The 22,645-nt window shown below is 33.0% G+C and overlaps 1 protein-coding gene across 24 annotated transcripts in view; it reads left to right on the top strand.

The window, feature by feature from the left end:
- Positions 1–268: 268 nt before the first annotated feature.
- LOC139486840 (CREB-binding protein-like) overlaps positions 269–22,645 on the top strand; it is a 35,891-nt gene continuing 13,514 nt past the window's right edge. Inside the window, exons 1-18 of one of the 24 annotated variants that reach the window (XM_071271869.1) lie at positions 269–834; positions 3,946–4,619; positions 5,030–5,179; positions 5,998–6,277; positions 7,859–7,996; positions 8,150–8,377; positions 9,577–9,769; positions 10,921–11,038; positions 11,925–12,033; positions 12,770–12,858; positions 14,671–14,769; positions 15,899–16,051; positions 17,154–17,501; positions 18,141–18,354; positions 18,684–18,802; positions 19,144–19,314; positions 20,007–20,164; positions 22,174–22,284. In XM_071271869.1, the coding sequence (XP_071127970.1) occupies positions 744–834; positions 3,946–4,619; positions 5,030–5,179; positions 5,998–6,277; positions 7,859–7,996; positions 8,150–8,377; positions 9,577–9,769; positions 10,921–11,038; positions 11,925–12,033; positions 12,770–12,858; positions 14,671–14,769; positions 15,899–16,051; positions 17,154–17,501; positions 18,141–18,354; positions 18,684–18,802; positions 19,144–19,314; positions 20,007–20,164; positions 22,174–22,284 (3,443 nt within the window). In that variant the 5' untranslated portion in view covers positions 269–743. Of the gene's footprint in view, positions 838–3,945; positions 4,620–5,029; positions 5,180–5,997; positions 6,278–7,858; positions 7,997–8,149; positions 8,378–9,576; positions 9,770–10,902; positions 11,039–11,924; positions 12,034–12,769; positions 12,859–14,670; positions 14,770–15,898; positions 16,052–17,153; positions 17,502–18,140; positions 18,355–18,683; positions 18,803–19,143; positions 19,315–20,006; positions 20,165–22,173; positions 22,285–22,645 lie in introns of all 24 variants that reach the window. The other 23 variants (XM_071271877.1, XM_071271864.1, XM_071271873.1 and 20 more) reach the window with 23 other exon arrangements.

Raw genomic sequence — 22,645 nt, forward strand, 5'->3', positions numbered from 1 at the left:
ATTATTTGTACCGTTAACTTCTGTCAAACGCTAGATTTAAACTGTCAATATTCCTAAAATATCGCAAATAATAGGCTATTCGATATAGACATGCAAAAATTGTTCAAAATCTATTAAATTATTTCATTTCAATTTTTATAATTTCGAGCACTATTATCCTTCCCATAATTTAAGTTCGTTCTTTTCCGTATAGTCCGTTAATGACCCGTTATTGCACCGATGCGTCATTGTAGTCCAATCAGGAGTGTTAAAATGGTGTCACGTGGTTATTTTCGTCAAGAAAATTCTACTTCGGTTATGTTCGTTGTGCTCTGTGACAAGCGTAAAACTTTTCATCAACAGCCGCCATCTTAAGTTGGTGAAATTAGAATTTTCCGTCGAATTTTGGGACTCTTTATTAGTAATAGAGAACCAATTTTTCATCGTAGAAACTATGATTGGATTATCATTTTCTTCAAAATAGTATTTTTATTGGAATTTATCAGTTTGTTCTAGATTGTAAATATGTGAAGCGATAATCACCGGAATATATCGGCTTTGTGAAAAAACCAAAATGGAAAACTGGTAAATTCTGTGATGTAAAACGATTTACATTGACCCTTCAGACATCATGGCTTCATTTGCATTACATAAATTGAATTTATTTGCATTTTATCACATATTGGATTGTGGATCATAACATATTTTGAATATTTTTGCGTTGTCTGCACCAGGACCAAAGACTGAACAAGCAAATTACCATCATGGCCGACCAGTTCTCTTCCCTAGAAAATGTCGATGGGCCACCAGCAGCAAAGCGACAGAAAACAGCATTAAGCGCATCTTCAGATGGAGGTAGTATGTGTTCATTTGATTTGAAAGTTTGTTTTATTTTGAATATTGGTTAGCAATGGTCTAAGGTTAATGTAAAGAGTAATATTTAACATGGTGTTTCTGAAATGAAATATTGCACCTTGTGCTATGCTATGTTTCAGGTCAGGGAATGTTAAATATAGTGACTTTGATTATTTAAACAGTGACAGTTATTAGCAATTGAAAAGAAACAAACATATTTGTTAATTTTAAAGTGAAAGTAGAAATGTTTACAAAAGGGTCCATACAATTCTGAGTCTGATGTTGATATATGTTTTGAAATGGCAAACCTTGTACATTTAACTCTTCTGTTCTGCAAAAAGCGAATGAATAGATTAATTTGAATGTTGATTACTCTAATGAATGAGTTTGTTATATGTCTTGATAGCCTGCAACCGGTAAATTTTGATATTTTTATGTATTAATTATGTGGTTAGTCTAACCCATGGTAAATCAGCTTAAATCACAGATTGATAAATCAACTCTTGCTGCCATATAATGGTGAACATAACATTAGTAGATTGAAGGTGTATGCGATTGGAATGATGCACGTTCAATTTATATACTCCTTATTGCTAGTTGTCCGCAATTACTGGACATCATTTTGACGTCATAATACAACATGTCTGAAGCCACAAAGGAAAAGTGATTGTTGTATGATGTCAATAGTTCAAGCAGGACAGATTTTTCGGGTCGACCGGGTACAGCGATATTAAGGTGTATTTTATCCTTATGAAATGCATGCTAAGGTGAGTCCATGGGTCCTGGACTTGAAAGATTTTATATGAACTGAACAAATAATAGCAAAAGAAAGATTTTATATGAACTGAACAAATAATAGCAAAAGTATCATCAAAAAGTCATTTCATTGCTCTACATAACTGTATTAAGTCATGGAGAATAGAATGATATTTTATATTGCAACATCTTCTTACTGTTGGACTCGCCATGGTAAAAAAATATGAGTCCCTTGACTCGCCATGGCCAAAAATCCTTTGTGAGAACCCTGATGCTTTGAAGTGCATTCTCAGCTTAATGTATTTGTTATTGACATTTCGATTTCCGAAGTCAGCATCCTTTCAGTTTAAATTTAAAACCATTTCTAAATTGGTCCTTTATGAACAAATCATGCATGTATTTCAAACGGCTCCCTTTCCACATTCAGGGATCTCCATGGATGAAAAATGAACGATGGAGGAACTTTCACCATTACAAACCGTGTCTATGCTGTACAGTAGAGCGCGATCAGAAGTATTTTATCCCTCCATACAAGGAATGGTGAACATGCTCATTCATTGCTTATTTAAATTATATTAATTTGAATTTTCATTATAGAATTAGAAGTATCAATATTTTCATTTATTGCCGTTTTTAACCATTCAAATGCCAAGTCTTCATGGTTCCCCTTTAAGTTGAGAATGACCAAAAGCTGTCATGAAGGGTCCCATGTAGATTTCTTGTATTTTTGGTAATTGTTATGGGGGTTAAAAATCATATGATGTGGAGCTTATTTTTCATGGACACTGTCAAATTTAGAACACATTACCGGTATGGCTGATTTGCAGCAACAACAAAACAATTTGTACAGGTTATGTAAATCGTTAAAGAGATTTGTAAAGCAAATGTTGACAAATGAAAAGGTTTTTAATGACTTTATTTGGCAAAGTGATGCTGTGCAACATGCATCTTTCGAGTCTGAATAGAAACCGGAAACACGGATGTATCAATTTGATTGTAATATACGAAATGACAATTTAACGATGACGCGAGTCATTTGACGATGGCGCAAGACATTTGAATGATGGCGGGCGCCATTGTTAAACAGGCCATGGAGATCCCTGACATTTTATTTTCTAGATGTTGATTGAGAATCGACAGGATGCTGCTACTGCACATTTTAACTTGAATATAATGTAGCAGGAAGCTGAATTGATACGTTTCTACATACATTTGTGTAACTCATAGATTTGAGCATCAAAGTCTGCAGTAAAATCACCTCTGGTCTTTGATGTCAATTGTATTGTACTGTATTCATAGTAATGCAGCTTTCTCTGCCAATATTGAACATCACAGATATTCATGAGAAAAAAATGTTCCCTCGCCATAAAAGATAAGTTTTTGTATGGCTTCCTTGATGCCAGATTTATTGATAGTGGTCACACATCATTAGAAACAAAACAATAGATACTGTACTAGAACCTTGATTTATTTCCATTTATGTCAGAAATTCTAATTTGGTTCCATTTATTTCGGAATGCTGTCTATTAAAGAGTGGTGGGGTTTTGTATATTGTCATCCAGGAGTCGCTTGTTAGACGCGGGCAAGCTACCGCGGGTCTCTCAGCCAACTATACCCTTGGTAACATTGCAAACTGACAAAAATTGATGTTGGATCACCAAATCAAATTTTACCTACTATTAGGTTGCCATGTTTTAGTTGCATCTATCAGCAGTCTTTGAATATTTACAGTATTCCAAAGCTTAAGACCTGTAAAATTCTTACAGCCTGAAAATCTCAAATTATATGCACCTGTTAGGCCTGTCAAAATTTTATAGTAGTCACTCACTGTCACTGACTTAGAACTTTGGTAGGGATCAAGAAATGCATTTAGAAGTAGTCAGTGTTGAACCTGCATAAAGTTTAGTGTGTTTCTACTGTTGCACAATTGGGCCTCAAACATGTCAGGAGACCCCCGGGTTCATGTTGATAATATGAATGAAAAAAGCTGCCAGTGAAATCAGATTTATGGGCTTGTGCATTGAGTTGAATAAGCCAATCCAGAAACTCAAATTATTATGCTTAAACAGACAAAGCTCATTCATGACATTTCATGTCAAAAATGTCATTGGAATATAAATAAAGTATTTTTGTGTCACTCTTAAATTTTTTAGCATTGAATAGATAGATATATATACATGTATATAAAAAATCTTTACTTACCTTTTCGCTCTCCTCTTTTATTTTTTCTTTGGGATTTGTAGATCATGTGTTGTCGATTTATGACTATTGAACAGCAGTATACAATGTTCAATATATACAATACTATTGACCTTATTTATGTTTCATGTTTGTTTGTTTTCTTACTATTTTCAGATTTCAGTTACAATAGTCAGAGCTTATTTGATATGGTGAATGATCTCCCAGATGAACTTTTGGGACCTAGTGAAAGCTATCAGAACAGTGGAAATGACAATGATACTCAGAACCACATTGGTAAACAGGACTCGTCACAGAACAAACATGTTCAGCTTTCAGCTCTTTTACAGAATAATCCATCTCAGTCAAGTCCAGTTCCAAGCAGAAGTCCAAATGTGATGAATAATCCGGTTAATAGTATCAGAAGCCCATTATCGAATAGTTTGTCTTCACCTCCACACAATAGTATGATGGGTAAAGCTGTATCAGCAGGCAGTGAGTTAAACTTTGCTTCAAGTAGTGCTAGCTACATGATGTCAAACACCAACACAGTCAATAGTATGGGAACAATGGCAAGCAATAATGTCATGAGTTCTCTGGGATCTCACGCAAGTTCTATACCAAGTGGCATGACAGGTTATTCCATGGCTCAGAGAAACCCAATGATGCATAATGGGCCTCAGTATGCAGTAAGTGGTCAAGGACGTGGGACAGGGATAGGCCAGCAACTGACCAATTTACCACAGTCAGGGATGTTGAATAACATTAATAACCCGAATTTGCAAGCTCGTATGAACATGGTTCATCCTGGATTACAGCCAAATGCTTCAAATCAGTCACAGCTTATGAACGTAAGTGATGATATTTATTTATGTACAGTTGTAGTGATCTCCAAAGGACTCTGGAAAGGGCAGGGGGAAAATATGACAAACCCAGAGAGTAGAACTGTGAATTGACAAAAGGATTTAAATTGTGTTGGGTGCATGGTAAAGGCAGAGGTAGCTAAAAAAAGCTGAATGATAGTTCCTAGGGGAATTATTATGTTGACAGTACTTGACATCAAAGATATTTATAGAACTTAAGTATTGTCTATGTTATGGTACATGTAAAAGAAAGTTATTTTAAGTTTATTGTAGCACAAATAGTTATTTATATTGAGAATTTATTTTGTACATATATAGTTATATGTATATAAAAAAAAATCCTATGCAAATTACATGTAGATGTATTCTAAAATCTAATCATAATCATTTGTTTTTAGCAAAACGGTCCTGTTGGGAGTAGTCCTTTTGGTTTTACACAGAACAAAATGAACATGGGACAACCAGCATCAACTGGGAGTTTCAGTAGTCCATCAATGGCATCGATCATGACAACACATTCACCTATGCCAGGCAACAACTTAGTTTCAGTGAGTAGTTCAATCTTCATATGAAGGTCTCTGACATGTATAGGAGATACAAGTTCCACATAACTAATCAATGAATACCATACAAAAGAAAAGAAAACACACCAATATACAAATTTTGATTTGAAAAGGAGGATGCAAGACTTGATTCCCCATTAACCACAGCCAAAACTCTTGGTGATCTCAAGTTGCAAATATTTCAATGTAAAATGTACTACATATTTTTATCTGTTTCAAAAGTTTATTTCTGTGCAATGTTACCAGTAACAGTACTTTTTGTCTACTAAAGGAGTAGGTTTGATAAGGCCCCAAAATGGTTCCTAATTCTAGCTGCAATTTGACATTAGGATTTACTGACCACCATCACAAGGTAACTAGCTAATGTAATGACTAGATTGGAAAAAACTCTTTATGATGAAAATTTATGTGTTCTATTCATGACGTTACAAAAAACTCATTTTGCATATGTCAGACTTGAATATTACGTTAGCGGAATCCATGTTTCCTAGGTCTTGATTTGGTTGATATCTGAATGATTGTGTCCAATGTCACAATAATCTCCATTTTGACCTATTTGGGATGTAAAAATCAATGCTTGGAAATAAAATTTTGGCAAAAAATGTTTTATTAACTTTTCACATGTCTTTTCATCAACTCAAGACACTTTTTTAACCCAAAACATTGATCTGAATAATCAGGGCCAAATGTTGGCCCAAACCAAACTTTTTCATTTTTATAGTGCTTGAAAGGTTTGAGTTGTCTTGATGGAAAAACTATGTTATTCAGTTCTATTTCTTACTCTTACTTTTTGTTTATTTCAGCAAAATTCACCACAAGCTACACTTGGAGGAATTAGTGGACAATTAAGTGCTGGTTTAAATGCTGGATTACCAGGACCAACTGGTGGAGATCGTCAGCCTCCTACAGCAGACCCAGACAAGAGGAAACTTATTCAGCAACAATTAGTGCTCTTGTTACATGCTCACAAGTGCCAACGAAGACAACAGAATAATGGAGAAACATGTGGACTTCCACATTGTAAAACCATGAAAAATGTTCTTAATCACATGACAACTTGTAATGCTGGCAAATCATGCCAAGGTTTGTAATCTCACCTTTTTAGCTCACCTGGCCCAAAGGGCCAAGTGAGCTTTTCCCATCACTTTGCATCCGTCGTCCGTCGTCGTTAACTTTTACAAAAATCTTCTCCTCTGAAACTACTGGACCAAACTTAGCCACAATCATCATTGGGGTATCTAGTTTAAAAAATGTATCCGGTGACCCGGCCAACTAACCAAGATGGCTGCCACGTCTAAAAATAGAACATAGGGGTAAAATGCAGTTTTTGGCTTATAACTCAAAAACCAAAGCATTAAGACCAAATCTGACATGGGGTAAAATTGTTTATTAGGTCAAGATCTATCTGCCCTGAAATTTTCAGATGAATCGGACAACCTGTTGTTGGGTTGCTGCCCCTGAATTGGTAATTTTAAGGAAATTTTGCTGTTTTTGGTGATCTTGAACATTATTATAGATAGAGATAAACTGTAAACAGCAATAATGTTCAGCAAAGTAAGATTTACAAATAAGTCAACATGACCGATATGGTCAGTTGACCCCTTTAGGAGTTCTTGGCCTTTATAGTCAATTTTAACCATGTTTCGTAAATCTTAGTAATCTTTTACAAAAATCTTCTTCTCTGAAACTACTGGGCCAAATTAATTCAAACTTGGCCACAAGCATCTTTGGGGTATCTTGTTTAAAAAATGTGTCAGGTGATTCGGTCTTCCAACCAAGATGGCCGCCACGGCTAAAATAGAACGTAAAATGCAGTTTTTGGGTTATAACTCAAAAACCAAAGCATTTAGAGCAAATCTGACAGGTGTAAAATTGTTAATCAGGTCAAGATCTATCTGCCCTGAAATTTACAGATCAATTGGACAACCCTTTGTTGGGTTGCTGCCCCTGAATTGGTAATTTTAAGGACATTTTGCTGTTTTTGGTTATTATCTTGAATATTATTATAGATAGAGATAAACTGTAAACAGCAATAATGTACAGCAAAGTAAGACCTGAAAAGAAGTCAACATGACCAAAATGGTCAATTGACCCCCCAAGGAGTAATTGCCCTTTATATAGTCATTTTTTAACAATTTTCACATAATTTGTAAAATTTTACTAAGATTTTCCACTGTAACTACTGGGCCAAGTTCATTATAGATAGAGATGATTGTAAGCAGCAAGAATGTTCAGTAAAGTAAGATCTACAAACACATCACCATCACCAAACCACAATTTTGTCTTGAATCCATCTGTGTCCTTTGTTTAATATTCACATAGACCAAGGTGAGCAACACAGGCTCGTTAGAGCCTCTAGTTAAGATTGAAGATAATCATTTTATCATTTTGGTGTAAGAATCCAACACTTTTCTAGGAATACTCAGAAAATACCTGTATAATCTGTTAGACATGATGCAGTAGAACTTCATTGTTGTATTAGAGATTAATATTTTTATGGCTGTCCTAAGGAATTTCCTTCATTAAAACACTATAAGACATGGCTTATGAGTTATTGACACAATATTTGTGAACCTGAAGTCTGACTTTCATAAATAATTTTTTAGAGAATTATCTCAAGATTTTCTTTTTTCTGCTTACTAAAAAATGATCTTATATTTTTAGTTGCTCACTGTGCATCATCACGTCAGATAATTACACATTGGAAAAACTGTACAAGGAGTGATTGTCCAGTTTGTCTTCCACTGAAGAATGCCTCAGACCAGAAAAGACCAGGTGGGGCAGCAGGGGCTTCAAATGTCCGTAAGTATATAATTTTGTTATTAGGCAAGACCTAAGATCGCATGTTCACTCTTATTATTTTTTGGTCAGTTATGTCAACAAAATATAAAAGACTGAAATACAATAATGATAACATTTGATAATAGTCACGTTAAATTTTCCCTTTTGTTGTAGCGGGTAGTGTTTTAACAGCTCCACAAGGAAGTTCTACTGCTGCTGCTGCTGCTGTTGCTGCTTCCCCAAGTCAACCAGTTACCACCACACAGAGTCTTCCAAATGTATCAGACATTCAGATGCAGAGGGCATATGCTGCTCTTGGATTACCTTACACTGGGTCACCAAGTCAGCAACCTGGAGGCCAACAAAGTCTTAACATGAGGCCTGCTGGTTCACATTCACCAGGTAAATTTTGACAATTTATAGTTTAATGTATGATTTAGTTAAACAGTTTGTAATACATGCCTAAATATTTTATATGCTAACCTTTATGTAACAGTTATATTTAGTGTTTGCCTTATTGTACAGTGGAACCTTGGAAGACTTAAGTCTTATGTAACTGACATAACCATTATGCTCATCCAAGGTTTGAGTCAACTGAACTCTTCATTTCACCATTGTGTACCTTTTCAATATTGTAACTTTTTATATTGAACATATTTTATATGCCAATCCTTATGCTATGACATTCATTCAGCACATCACTTCATAAGAACAAGACAGTATAAATCAGTCTGATGTTAACTAAGAAAAAGAAATATAAGATTTGAAATGAAAGCAATCTTTACAGAACTTAGTATAATTTTGTTTACTCCCTACATGCTATCTGCTGATGTCAAATCTTAATCTTTTAGACAAATGATTAAAGTAACCATGGTAACATGCTATAAAAAAATTGTGTACAGCAAAATGCATTGAGAGTGTGGGTCAAGGTAATATCTTTGACTAGCTGATCCGGATGTCATTATTAGGTTAGGTATATGACCCTCCTTTAAGAGTAAACTAGTCAAGACAGATAACCAATCTATATATCAGTAGGACTAGACTACTCCAAAAGGAGGTTAGTATAGTTAATCTTTTAATGACTTCACAGTTGAGTTCGGCTAACGAGTAAGCTAGCCAAAGATATTACCTTTACCTACACACTCAATGCATTTTGCTGTAACTAATTAGGGAACTTATTTTGGTTAAATAGTTCTTATAGGATGTAGACACTCCTCAACTAAGGACCCAAAATAAATATTGTGTATGCTGCCTTTTTCCATTCTGTCAGCTCAAACAAACAAATGAATTTTAATTGTTGGCCTTTTCTAATGTAACTTACGACAAACTGGTAAGAATTGGCCATTGAAAGTTTATAATCACATTAACAGTTATCCCCTTATGTAATGTATTCACTTCCCTTAATGTGGAATGAAATAATCAAGTTATGATGAGCTGTATTTCACAAATGCTGTAAACTTTGGGAAAATGGTGTAAATGTACAGTAATTGATTCTGTGATTCCATTGACTTTCTATTCATTGGATTTGAAAGTAGTAGTGTTGTATCAATTATGCTAAAATGCTGTAAATTTGATGACTGATTTATGTACAACTGTTTTAGGACTCAACTCAATAGCTGTAGGAAACCAGTCAAACAGTTTATCAAGCATATCAAGTTCTAACAATCCGTTAGGAAATTTAGCAAGCATTGAAAGTTCAAGTCCTGCTCCAAATATGGCACAGGCAGCACGGGGAACAAAGGAATGGCACCAAAGTGTAACTCAAGACCTAAGAAATCATTTGGTTCACAAATTGTAAGTAACCAGCAACTCCTAATATAAGAACAGTGAAGAAAAATATTCCCCAAAAATACTTTTTACTTAGAACAATCTTTGTGAAAGAATAACAACTTTTACTAACATCCCTAAATGCTAAGCAGGCAACAATCGATAAAAAATACTAGCAAGATCAGAAGGGAGACAAATTGAAATGAATAGGTGCAGTCTTGTAGATCTTGTCAGTGTTTTTTTTTTTTGTAAAGTGCAGGAGTTCAAATTTGCTTTGAATAATGAAGATTTTAGGACTTTTTAAACACTGTCAAACTTTCTGTATAAATCATAAGGGTAAAGAATGGTCTGACATAAGAAAATTCACCAACCAGAGGGGGGGAACGGAATACAAATCTAATTCAGAGAATTCTAAGGTATGGCAAATAAGCAGTACTTATAGAATATAACCATGTCCTTCTCAATATCCATCTTGTATCATCAAGTAACTCCAATATGGAAAATGACATGTTATAATCTATCACTTATTAAACATATCATGCTTTAAAAAGAAGAATTTTGTGAATGTGCATCATTGTTGTTACATACCCTTATTGCATCATAATAGGGCACAATAATCATTTTTTTGTTCCAGGGAGGAATGTGCAAATCTATGGTTATTGCACTTGGAAAACATACACGAAAAAAGTTGTTGTCTCTTTGACACGTTTGGATGGATTCCCTTTTCGATTCTCAATGTTGTTCTCTCTTTGACATATTCGGATTGATTCCTGATTTCCATTTTCCATTTAATTTATAAAGTCTGACAATGATAAATAATACCAACACCCAGTGCAAAATTCCACGACTTTTACTGGTACTTTTAGATAGGATAGCCTTAATATTGTTTAAAAATGAGTATACTTAAGAAGAAGTTAGTTAGTTGCATTCAAGATCACCATAATCTTAACACTTAATTGAGTCATATTTTGAACAAAGAGATGTTAATTATGGATTAAATAAAAGAAAAAAGGTTGATGTCTGATAAATTTCTATGTAACAAAATTTTTCAAATATCTTTCTTTTGAGAGGATAATTTAAAAAAATTCTATCAAAAATTAAATGGTTTCTTTAAATATGGTGATCTAAGTGCTAACAAAGCTTCTGTTTATTTCATAAAGATTATCAACATTTGACAGGGTCCAAGCCATATTTCCAACACCAGATCCTGCCGCATTGAAGGACAGAAGAATGACCAATCTTGTTGCATATGCCAGGAAAGTCGAAGGTGACATGTATGATACTGCCAACAGTAGGGTATGTAGGAGTACAGTATGAAGTAATCACAATACATTGCTATACTCTCATTTGTAAGCAGGGTGTACTAAACAATGTCCTTCTGTTGGTCATTAATCCTCCTTAAATGCAAAACATCCCAATATATATCCTGATCATCTCTCTTACGGAATGATGTAACATATTGTACAAGAGGTGTACAATGTATTGAACCAATTCAAGTTTCCTATAAAGTCTGAAATTCTCGCATACCAATAAAATTGTTTCTTTTAACTTTCATGGTTTGCATGTTTGATATCGGCTACCTAATTATTGATTTGTTTTATGTCTTTGTCAATAGTTTGATATTTTAAAGTATCCATGTTCTAAATTTTGTTGTGTAAGAAGAAATAAATTTTTTGGATAGATGCAGGATATTTTTGAGCTGTAACAAATTTTATGGATACAGGATAATATTTTTTGGCTTATTATTTTAACTTGAAAACATTTTTGATGATTATTGATTAACCCTGCATTAAATTCCACTTGGTAAGGAGTTGTTAGACATGTTAGATAAAAGAACAGGAGTATGCGATATGATATTAATTGATAATACATATAGATAGTAAAAAGGGTCCCCAGAACTGAAGATTACCTTTGTAACATTATGAACTTTAGCCAAAGATACTAGATGAGTGATCCAGTTTGTTAAAAACAATTATGAGCCTTAATTTTCAAAATGTTTTTAATGTTAGAACAACTGTGAATATTGGATACGGCAGTTGATCGTGTGAACCTTTTGTGTAGTTTGACCATTTCCAGACAAACTTTCAGCTAATTATTTTCTAGTAACAATAATGATGCAGGTGAGATGTTAACTTTTATTGTAAACATTGATTTAAATTAAGTTGTGATTTCTTATTTACAGGAGGAGTATTACCACCTGTTGGCTGAAAAAATTTATAAAATTCAGAAGGAACTTGAAGAGAAAAGATTACAGAGAATGAAAACTGCACCTACAAGACCTCCTGGTCCAAGTTAGTATCTGTCATATTTTGTAATTTGTCTGTTTTCCCTCTTTGTTTGAAAATATTTTATACAAGGGTGGGTAACAGACAGTTATAATAAGATATAATGCAAATAATTAAATATTCAGTTTTCAACACTTTTGTTTGTCAGTCTTGAAGATATTGACTTGATATTTGTTATATAGTTTACACCATGGCAAATTATAGATCAAATTTTCGAATTTTGTTCCAATACAATTAATTTTTAACTGGTAGGGGACTATGTATTGCAATGCAATACTCACAGAATATTTGTTTACATTAAAAAGTCCATTCTTCTAAAATTTAAAAAATAATATACATGTGCTATTTCAAATCTGTGACTGTCAGCCAGTATGCTATGTGAAACACTTAGTTGTTTACAATTTGCAGCAGATTGCATTGAGTGTGTAGTTAAAGGTAATATATATTTGTTTAGCTTGCCTGCTAGCTGATCCATGGAGTCATTATTAGGTAAGGTATAGTAGCCTCTTTTTGAAGTAGCCTAGTCCTACAGAAAGATAGATTGTTTATGTGTCAGACTAGTCTACTCTCAAAGGAGAGGTAGTATACCTTACCTAATGATGACTTCTTGGTTCAGCTAACAAGCAAACTAACCAAGGATTCTACCTTTACCTACACACTCAATGCAATCTGCTGTAACTGATTTATCAGATGTTATGTTCTATTACTGTTGGTTGTATGAATTGTTGTTTTTTATTTATAGATGGACCTTTGATAAATGTACCACAACAAAATCAGCCTTTTGGAGCTCCTCGTGCAGCCTTAGGTTTGGATCAAAATACTCTAACCCAGGTAATATAGCATTTAAAGAGGATTTTCCTGATGTACTTTTTATATGACCGCAAATAAAATTTTTGCGTCGTATAATGGTATCATGTCGTCTGCGTCATCCAAAGACACATTTAGTTTCCAGACAATAAATTTAGTTTTAGTGAATGAATCTATAAATTTTTACCAGGAGGTTCAATGCCACTAAAGGAAGATTGAGATTGATTTTGGATGTTATGGTCCCAATAGTTTAGTAATTAGGGGCCTTAAATGAAAATCTTTGCAGTTTTCAAACAATAACTTGTGTTTAAGTGTATGGATCAGAATACCTCTTTTATATTTCCCGCTCAAAACATTGCAAACATGAGTCATCTTAGTTTGTAGAATACCTGGATGAAAGTGTAAACATGGCGCTTCCATTTGTTAAAAACCGTGTCAAAATCAGAGGAAATTTACAGAATTTACGAGAATTTGAAATGAGGGAACATTTTTTTTGAAAGAATATGGAAGAATTGAAGCCAAACAAGTATACTTTTTATACGACCGCAAAAATAATTTGCGGTTATATATTAGTATGACGTTGGCGTCGCCGTCATTGGTTTTCGCACTATAACTTTAGTTTAAACTCCAAATTTTTGAAAAGTTTGAAGAAGAAATCTTTTATTGCACAATATTGCTCAATAGATTTGTAAGATATTTACATTTGTTGTGTGTCAGAAACTCATATTATATCAAAAATCTAAATTCAGAGCAGTATCAAGCTTGAATTTTGTGTCCATACTTCTTGCCCCAATTGTTCCGGGTTTTACATCTGCGGTCGACGGTCATATAAAGCTGTGCCCTGCGGAGCACCTTTTTTTTTTTTTTTTTTATGGTCCCACCGCAGCATAAGGCATAATTTTTTTTAATTGAATTGATTAATTTTAACAACTTTCTTTTTCCTTTTTGATATAAAAAAATTGCCAGATATTTAATTGTTTTTCCTGACAAGAGGACTTATAGGATTGTGCAACTAGAATTGATAAAATTGACAAACTATGAATTTGTACTGCTGCCATTATTGTATACCTAGTTACAAATTAAACAAAATAAAAAGAAATAAGATACATATGGCCCTTTGTACTAAAGTAAAAACCAAATATTGTAGCGCCGCAAGCTAATGAGTACTCCTCTTTCAAATCTCACCACTTAAGGATGTACTTTGGTGAGGTTAGGTGAAAATTAATAAATTAAGAAGTTAAAATTGATACTTTAAGCTGATAGAGCATCAATTAAGGATAAAAATAAGCTAAAAATATTCATAGGTCATGGACCTCCTTTTCGAGATATTTGAGATTTAAAATATGGCGGGAAAAGGCTGACTTGGACTTTTACCTTACATTTGCATTGGTATTATTTGGTCTCAAAACAAAAGAAAGAAAATCAAGAATTTTCTAAAATTTGGTAAATGACCTTTCATGAGCTATTAAGTCTTACATGGAAAAATAAATGGGTGTTATGGGGCAAAATATTTTACATTGTATTGTATGGAAAAACACTGAGGAATCCGAACATTTGACACAATTTCCAAAACCTCACCTAAGTACATCCTTAACCCTCAGTTTCAAAAGGAATTTATCCTGTATTAAAAGAATAAAGAATATGGAGTATCCATTTATGACACAAAAGCAGTACATGCGCAACAAAAACAGACAGTCTTCATCTTCATCACAGAGAAAAATATACTCCATATCTTCCAAATATAGTTTATGTGAAAATAGACAAATTTGAAAGCGCCATCCAAAAACACAATGTAGGAGACCTGAAGTTATTTAAAAAAATTTCTTGATATTTCAGCAGTTGGGAACTTTAAATCAACAGCAACAGCTGCTTAAGGCTCAACAGATTGATAACATCAAAAACAGATTTCCACAACCACAACAACCTATTCCTCAAGTATGAATTTTACATCAATTTTAATTATTTCACTCGGTTTTGTTACATCACTCTTCATAGATCTTTTACCTACTAGGAATACAAAATAACAAAGATAGGGTCTTCCAATACCAATTTTTCGAATGCAGCTGGATTCCAATATCATATGATAGTGGATAAAGATTTATTCTTACTAGAATTTGAAAACAAATCATCATTTTGATGTCTGTCTTCTTCATTCCAAAATTATGCTATTTTCCTTAGAACATGGCAAAATTTGACCAAGGTGAAAACTTAAAGCAACCATTGTGACTTCCTAAATCATTACCTTTGCTAACAAATTTGCTGGACAATATATAAGTACATTTTTCCTTTTAACTGATAATATAAGGGTAATTGTCATCGTCTCAGGTAAGACAATTTTCTATCAAAAAAAAAGATCCAATGATGAGGTAGACCTTGTAGTACAGGTTAGACATAAATTACTCTCCTCTATTCATACTAATTTTATATGCCTGTAGTGGATGCATTATGGTATATTTTGTCCAACTGTGGTTATTTCAACACTTTGCGTAAATATTGGTGAATATTGTCCTGAGTAGATTTTATATTGCACAAAAATTGAGGTCCCCCCCAAAAAAAATGTAGAGGGGTTTAGAAGGTACTTCATATTAAAACTACAGGGATGATGATTATCAAAACTATTTTTCACACTTTTTCAATTAGAATTGTCTGGGTGGCAGGTGTTGAAACAAACTGCCCTCTCTCTTACATTTTTTTCCAGGAATAGCCTCATAACAAATCTTGAAAAACACTTAAAAACATTATACAAAGCCTCTGCATGTAACAAAAAGGGAAAATTAATCAATAATGTGTCATGGGATAGTTTACAAAAACATTAAAAAATATGTTTACATTGATCTTTTGATATAAGAATTGTTCTTTTCACGATAAATGAATGATAGACTTCTTTGGACCTCTTGTTAATATTTTAAATAAGTAATTGATTTTATGTTTTATGGAGATGATTAAGGGTTTTGTATTCTGGTCATGTTAATATATTGTATTATATGCCTTAATGTTACAGGCTCAAACATGCCCACATTCCAATGCTGGCTCTTAATAAGTATTTATATTCTGTTGTTTTCAGCCACGACCACAACTTCCCCCATCTCCAGCATCAGTTAGCCAGCTGACACAGAGAAGTCCTGCTCCAGCATCCAGTATTTTGTCACAGTTCTCACCACAGCCACTTTTGTCACAAAACCCTACATCAGTATCATCACAGTTGTCATCGTCTCAGGTAAGACAATTTTCTATAAAAAAAAAAAAGGCCAATGATGAGGTAGACCTTGTAGTACAGGTTAGACATAAATTACTTTCCTCGATTCATACTTATTTTATATGCCTGTAGGGGATGCATTATGGTATATTTTGTCCAACTGTGGTTATTTCAACACTTTGTATAATTACTCAAATTTCCTTTCAAACAAATCTCTTTAACCCTTTCACCGATTGCTGCCCAGACAGAAGCTACTCCGAGACGATGGCTTCCCTAGCTACTTTTACTCAAGTGGGAGATCTTCATAATAAATATCAATAAAAACCTGTTTGTAGGTATTTGTGTATTTATTTTATTCACTAACACCATGTTTACAGTTTTGTTTATGTTTTGATAATTTTTTCTTCATAAAATATTCAAATTTTCCAATTTTCGGCATTATATAGGTGAAATTCTCAAAATTCTGCTCTTTCACCCCTAATCGTAATTTTTTAACCCAAAACGGCAAAATTTTGAAAAAATTTATGAGGCTGTACAAATTCCTCACACTGAACGATGTCCATTCCAAGTGTTTTGTACAAAAAAACAACATTTTATGTCAAAAAAGTATACTAGTTTGGCTTCAATTCTTCCATATTCTTTCAAAAAATATGTTCCCTCATTTCAAATTCTCGTAAATTCCATAAATTTCCTCTGATTTTGACACGGTTTTCAACAAACGGAAGCGTCATGTTTACACTTTAATCCGGGTATTCATCAAAGAAAGATAACTCATGTTTGCACTGTTTTGAGCGGGAAATATAAAAGATGTATTCTGATCCCGGTAAAACGGGACTCATCGTCAGCTGTCTGAAGTGTAAATCCCGGTAAACCGGGACTCATCGGCGAAAGGGTTAATTTAAATAGTATTGAAGAAATGTATCTTTCTGTTTTGCCAATTTGTTGGTCCTTTTTCATAGTTTATTGGACTTGGCTATCATATAAGGGCAGTTATTCAAATATCTCTTCTATTTTTCAATGGAATAGTTTTTAGAGTATGTCTGATAGCATGGAGGAGCCTTTATCAGCAACAAACTGGTTATAAATTTGAAGATTGATAACTATTTTTATTATCTCTTTACAGTCATTAGAAAATTTACATAATGCATTACAAGCAGACAAGCTGATGTCCGCAGATATAAATACTAGTCTCAATCAAAATGGTGGTAGTCAGCCCCAAACATTAGTAGATGTTCTGACAGCTCCATGTACAACTGGTTCTACACAGCCAACCAGTACAGCACCTGCTACGTCTACAACAACAGTAACCACTAGTGCTAGTAACAGTCTCATTAACTCAGTAACACCAATTACTAACTCTATAGAGCAGGATGTTAAACCAGATATTAAACAAGAAATCAAGATGGAAATTAAAACAGAGCAGGACATCAAACAAGAACCTGGAATTCATTGTGGAAAAGAGATTTCACAGGTATTTGTATAGGCTCAAATAGTTTTTAACAACATAGGAGATGGTTATATAGAGATTAATTACAATTGAAGAATTGATGAAGTTGAGTATAACAACCAAAACAAGAGTAATAATTTTTTCATTGAATGATGCATTTAAAAAAAATATGCACCAAAATCAGGATTTACACATGCATTGAAATATGATTACTTACTTATCCTGCTTTACATTGTAATAAAAAAAAAATGGTACCCCATGAATAATATTTTTAAGAATAAAAATGTGAATAAACATAAAATTAGAAAGAACATATGAAAAAAAAACTGCAGAAAGCATTACTGATTTATTATTAAATAATGAGTTCTGGTATGTTAAGACCTTTACACAATGATGTAAATAACTTACTAATAGTTAAAGGCGTCAGTTTCCTACACTGTTGGCATCTCATTGATAGAAACATTACTCCTGGAAATTTTCAGTTTAAGCATAATTGATGTTATCCAAAAGTTGTAGGGAGATCACTGCTACATCATTTCATTTAAACCAGAATTAAAGAAAAATTAGTATGTAGAAGGAAAGTGACTGATAAAATGTATTATTTTAATGTTACATCTAAGATACTTGAGAATGTATAAATCATAATTTTTTTTACTTTTTCAGTCCTCTCAAATAAAAACAGAAAATGATACAAGTGACATAAAACCTATGATATCTCCAAAGACTGAGCTTACAACCAATGATACTGAAAATAGTGAAACCAAACCAAGTCCAATGGAAACACCATCCATGTCACCAAGCATTCCTGTTTCCACACCATCATCAACTCCCAACAACGTAGTTGTACCTGGCTCATCCAAACCTAGATGCAAAAAAAGTAGGTAGCTCCTCAATCAGGAGTGTTTACAAATATCTCTTTTATCTTGCAACTTCTTTTATATTGGCCATCTGACAGTGTATGGTTTAACTGCCAAAATATTATATCATTTAAAGATATTAAATATCCTTAAAATACATATTTTGAGCAATGCCAAGCCATCACAAACTTAACCCTTCAAATTTTTAGTTTGTCAGTGAAATGTTTCCCGATGATTCAGGATGATTGAAAAAATAGTTCTTCAAGTTGGAGCGAATGCTTTCCTTGACATGACCTCTGAACTATAATTTAAATTACAACCATCATAATATTGATTTCTACTTTTTCAGTATTTAAACCTGATGAATTAAGACAATCTTTGATGCCGGTGCTAGAGAAGTTATACAAGCAAGATCCAGAATCTATGCCATTCAGACAACCAGTTGACCCAGTCTTATTGGGAATACCAGTAAGTGTGCAGATAAGATATTTTGAAAATAAAGCAATAATAATTGTTAGTATGGTTTGGTAGGATTAATTTTCTTTTCACAGCAATATATATATAGCCCCTTTAAATTTTTATCCCCCTCCCTCCTTGTATCAAAGGGGGCATTAAGTTTTACCCTTGTCCATATTATTTTATTTAATATGCAAGTGGGAGCATCATCTGTATTTCTTATAGTCCAATATGTTTAAGACTTAATTCAATATAATAAAGGAAAAGCATATGCACTTGGACCCATAAGTGATTGGTGTATGAAGTTTGCTGTTTGTGTTCTTTTCATTAGTACCATTTATTATCTTAAACAGGATTACTTTGACATAGTAAAGACTCCAATGGACCTGTCATTAATACGAAGAAAGTTAGATACAGGGCAATATGCTGATCCATGGCAGTTCTGTGATGATGTTTGGATGATGATGGACAATGCATGGCTGTATAATAGGAAAACTTCAAGAGTTTACAAATTTGCTTTAAAGGTAAAGATATAATTCACAAAGAGATCTGTCTGTCTGTCGGGACAGTAGATTCTTTGATTGAATAAAAGAAAGATTTTATATTTCATGTGCAGTTTGATCATGTTGATTTGTAGGCTGTAAGTTATTTTATATCTACCATGGACACACTTCCTGGTTGCTTATTATTTGAAAATTTACAACACTCATTGGTACAAGGAAAAGAGATATTCAAACATGTTCCTCCTCTACAATTACATAATATAAGCATTTTATTTAAGTCAAATGAGCATAGAAACCATATTTTTCAGTTGTGATTCTGTACATGTGACTTCGATCAATAGTATTGGAATCCTATGATCGTGCTTCATGGCTGATATGAAGCTGATTCTTTTTAAAGAAATTGTAATAAATATTTTAGATCTTTGATTAATTTGAATTTATGCACATAGCAGTACATTATTTCAAAATTTTAAAGGTAAAATTAAACAAATGGATTGTTAACATGGGACTGAGTGAAAAATGGATACAGAAAAATGAGACTTGTCTAAGTTGAAAGGATACAGGTGGAATCACCCCTGACTACCCATTTTCTGATTCATGAGCACACTACTTTATTAACTTTATCTTTGTAGAAAAACATTGGTATTTCATATTACAGGTTATAGTATGAAACTTATTATTGTGATTCAAACCTTTCTTTCCTTTTATTTTAGCTTGCCGAAGTATTTGAGGGTGAAATTGATGCTGTAATGCAATCCTTAGGTTACTGTTGTGGAAGAAAGCATGTTTTCAGTCCACAAGTGCTATGCTGTTACGGCAAACAACTTTGTACCATATCAAGAGATGCTGTTTACTATAGTTTTCAAAATAGGCAAGTGTGTTAGATTACTGAAGCATAATCAATAGTTTTAATACTTATTAAATGTAACCAAAAAAAAACAAATGAAAAAGAATAAACACGTAATTTTTTTTTTTACTGATGTATGAGAAGAAAAGCAGATATCTTCATGTATAAACATCTTTAATACCATAAAGTCTTTACTATAACTACAGAGGGAATAGTCCTGTAGAATACCTTGACTTGATAGTAAAAATCTTCCAAAATAGAAACAAGTATTTTCGTGGAAGCTATTGCCAATGAGTTGTTACAGTTCTATTAATTGAAATTATTAATTTCTGCTTTGTATACATGTAGTATATGCTCAAATAATTGTACAATGTGTTGACTATGGATTCATTTATTTTGGTGGATTAAGGAAAACTTACTTGGTTATGGATATTAAAATTTTTGGTTTTGCTGAAGACTGCATACAAGCCTATATGAAATTTGTCCTTTGTTGAACATTTAATTTTGTGGTTGACCTGTTCCCACAAAATCAACAAAATGAGTATCCCACAAATAATAATGAATCCACAGTATGTGTATGGCTATTTCACTTGAATGAATGTTAGGATGGGGGAGGGAAAGAAAGGACTTCTTTAATCCAAATCAACATACAATGTACTTTCAGCAATCATTAATGGCGCACAAATTTTGTCCAAACAAATTCTCCCTACCTACCCTATCGCATTCATTCAACAGAATAGCCATTAGTTATTTTCAATATTTCATGGTAGATTTTGTACATTATGATATAACAGTGGATCAGTATTTAAATGTACTCCATTGATTTCAATATCATCATTTCTCATCACCATCATTGCTTGCTTGCACATTATTTTTGTGCCTGATGCTGTTCAGTTATTAAATCACATTGAAAAGAAAGAAAAAAGCATATGAAAAATGTATCTAGAGTTGTTTCAGAATTAAACGCATGGAAGGCCCTGTTTAAAACCTCACTTCCTAAAATATAGAATCTTCATTTTTCTTGTCATTCTTACAAAATTCTAAAGGAAAATGTAACAACCCACAGTTGATAAATTTGAGTGACTCCCATGTCCACAGTCAAATTGGGATCACATATGCAACTATCAATGAAATTAGACAAAAGTACACACTCCTGATATAAATTGCTTTCAGGGTATCTAGTTAATAATTTGTACATTTTATAAAGTCTCTGAAACCTGAGCAGCTGAAGGTTCTTTCTTATATTGCTTTATAAAGAATATGGAGAGGCTTCAGACAAGAATTTTTATTCTGTGGTTTCCCTCAAACTAAAACATTGTTTCTACATGTTAATTTTTGTTTTGTTTAGCAGATATTCTTCCAATTACTACCAACTGTCCTTTTTTTTATATTTAGTACTTTCTAGTCAACAATTTTCTAACTTTTTTTTTTATTATTTTAAGTTTTAACCAAATCAAGTTGGATATATTCACACATTTTGTTCATGTTTTTTTAATTCTGATGAATTTTGCAAGGGAAAAAAATGTCTTTAATTAGTTGGGTGACAGTACATTGTTACTGATTAATGACACACCAATGTCTTAAATATGAAGGATGATATTTAATAGGATTTATATACTGTTGAAATACAAGGCGACTAAAAAGTTACATTATCATTATTTCTCCCTAAAATTTATTAAAAGGGTGTGCTTATATGTAAAATCATACTGAAGAAAAATAGTATCATGTTGGAACATTTTCATTGAAAATATTTCTGTTCTGAAAAAACATGCTTTATTTTCTACAAGTTAGCTTTTGTGACATCTTCCTGATGGTACTTAAAAATAAGATTGTTCATTTGGTTAATTTGTGGAATATCTGTTGATTGTACCAAAATATTTTTCCTTGTTGATATTAGTTTTAAATTGTTGTAGTAGTGTTATAGTTATCATTTGTGTATTTTTTTCTTTTTCCCCAATTATTTTCTGCTTGTGCTGTGATGCTGTTGTATATTGCATTTTCATCATCCTCATCATCACCTTCAAAAATAACAGAAAACGGACAAATGGGCTTTTTTCTGACAGATACATATACTGTGAAAAGTGCTTCAATGAAATCCAGGGAGAAGAAGTGGAACTTGCAGATGACCCCACACAACCTGCTACGTAAGTATAGAATTGTAATGATAAACATTAAAAGTAGTATACATTTTTTACCCATTCCCACAACCTGCACAGTGAAAGGGATATTGACTTAATAAAATACTCGTTTGGTTCATCACACTTCATAGTTAATGCAAATATTTGATATCCATATGATTGATATCTTTTCAAAGATTTCTAACTGATCTATGCACATATGAAAAGATGATTCTTCTAAAAAAAAAATGGGGGGGGGGGGGAGTGGAAAATGTGAGTTTTCGATCCTGAAAGTGGCTTTAAACACCAATAAATTGATCAGAATCTCAATTTGGAAGAGGGAAAATTCTTAAATGACTTTTATATTCATTTATCCCATTTATAATGT

Source organism: Mytilus edulis, chromosome 8, assembly GCF_963676685.1.
Source record: "Mytilus edulis chromosome 8, xbMytEdul2.2, whole genome shotgun sequence".
Taxonomy (NCBI): domain Eukaryota; kingdom Metazoa; phylum Mollusca; class Bivalvia; order Mytilida; family Mytilidae; genus Mytilus; species Mytilus edulis.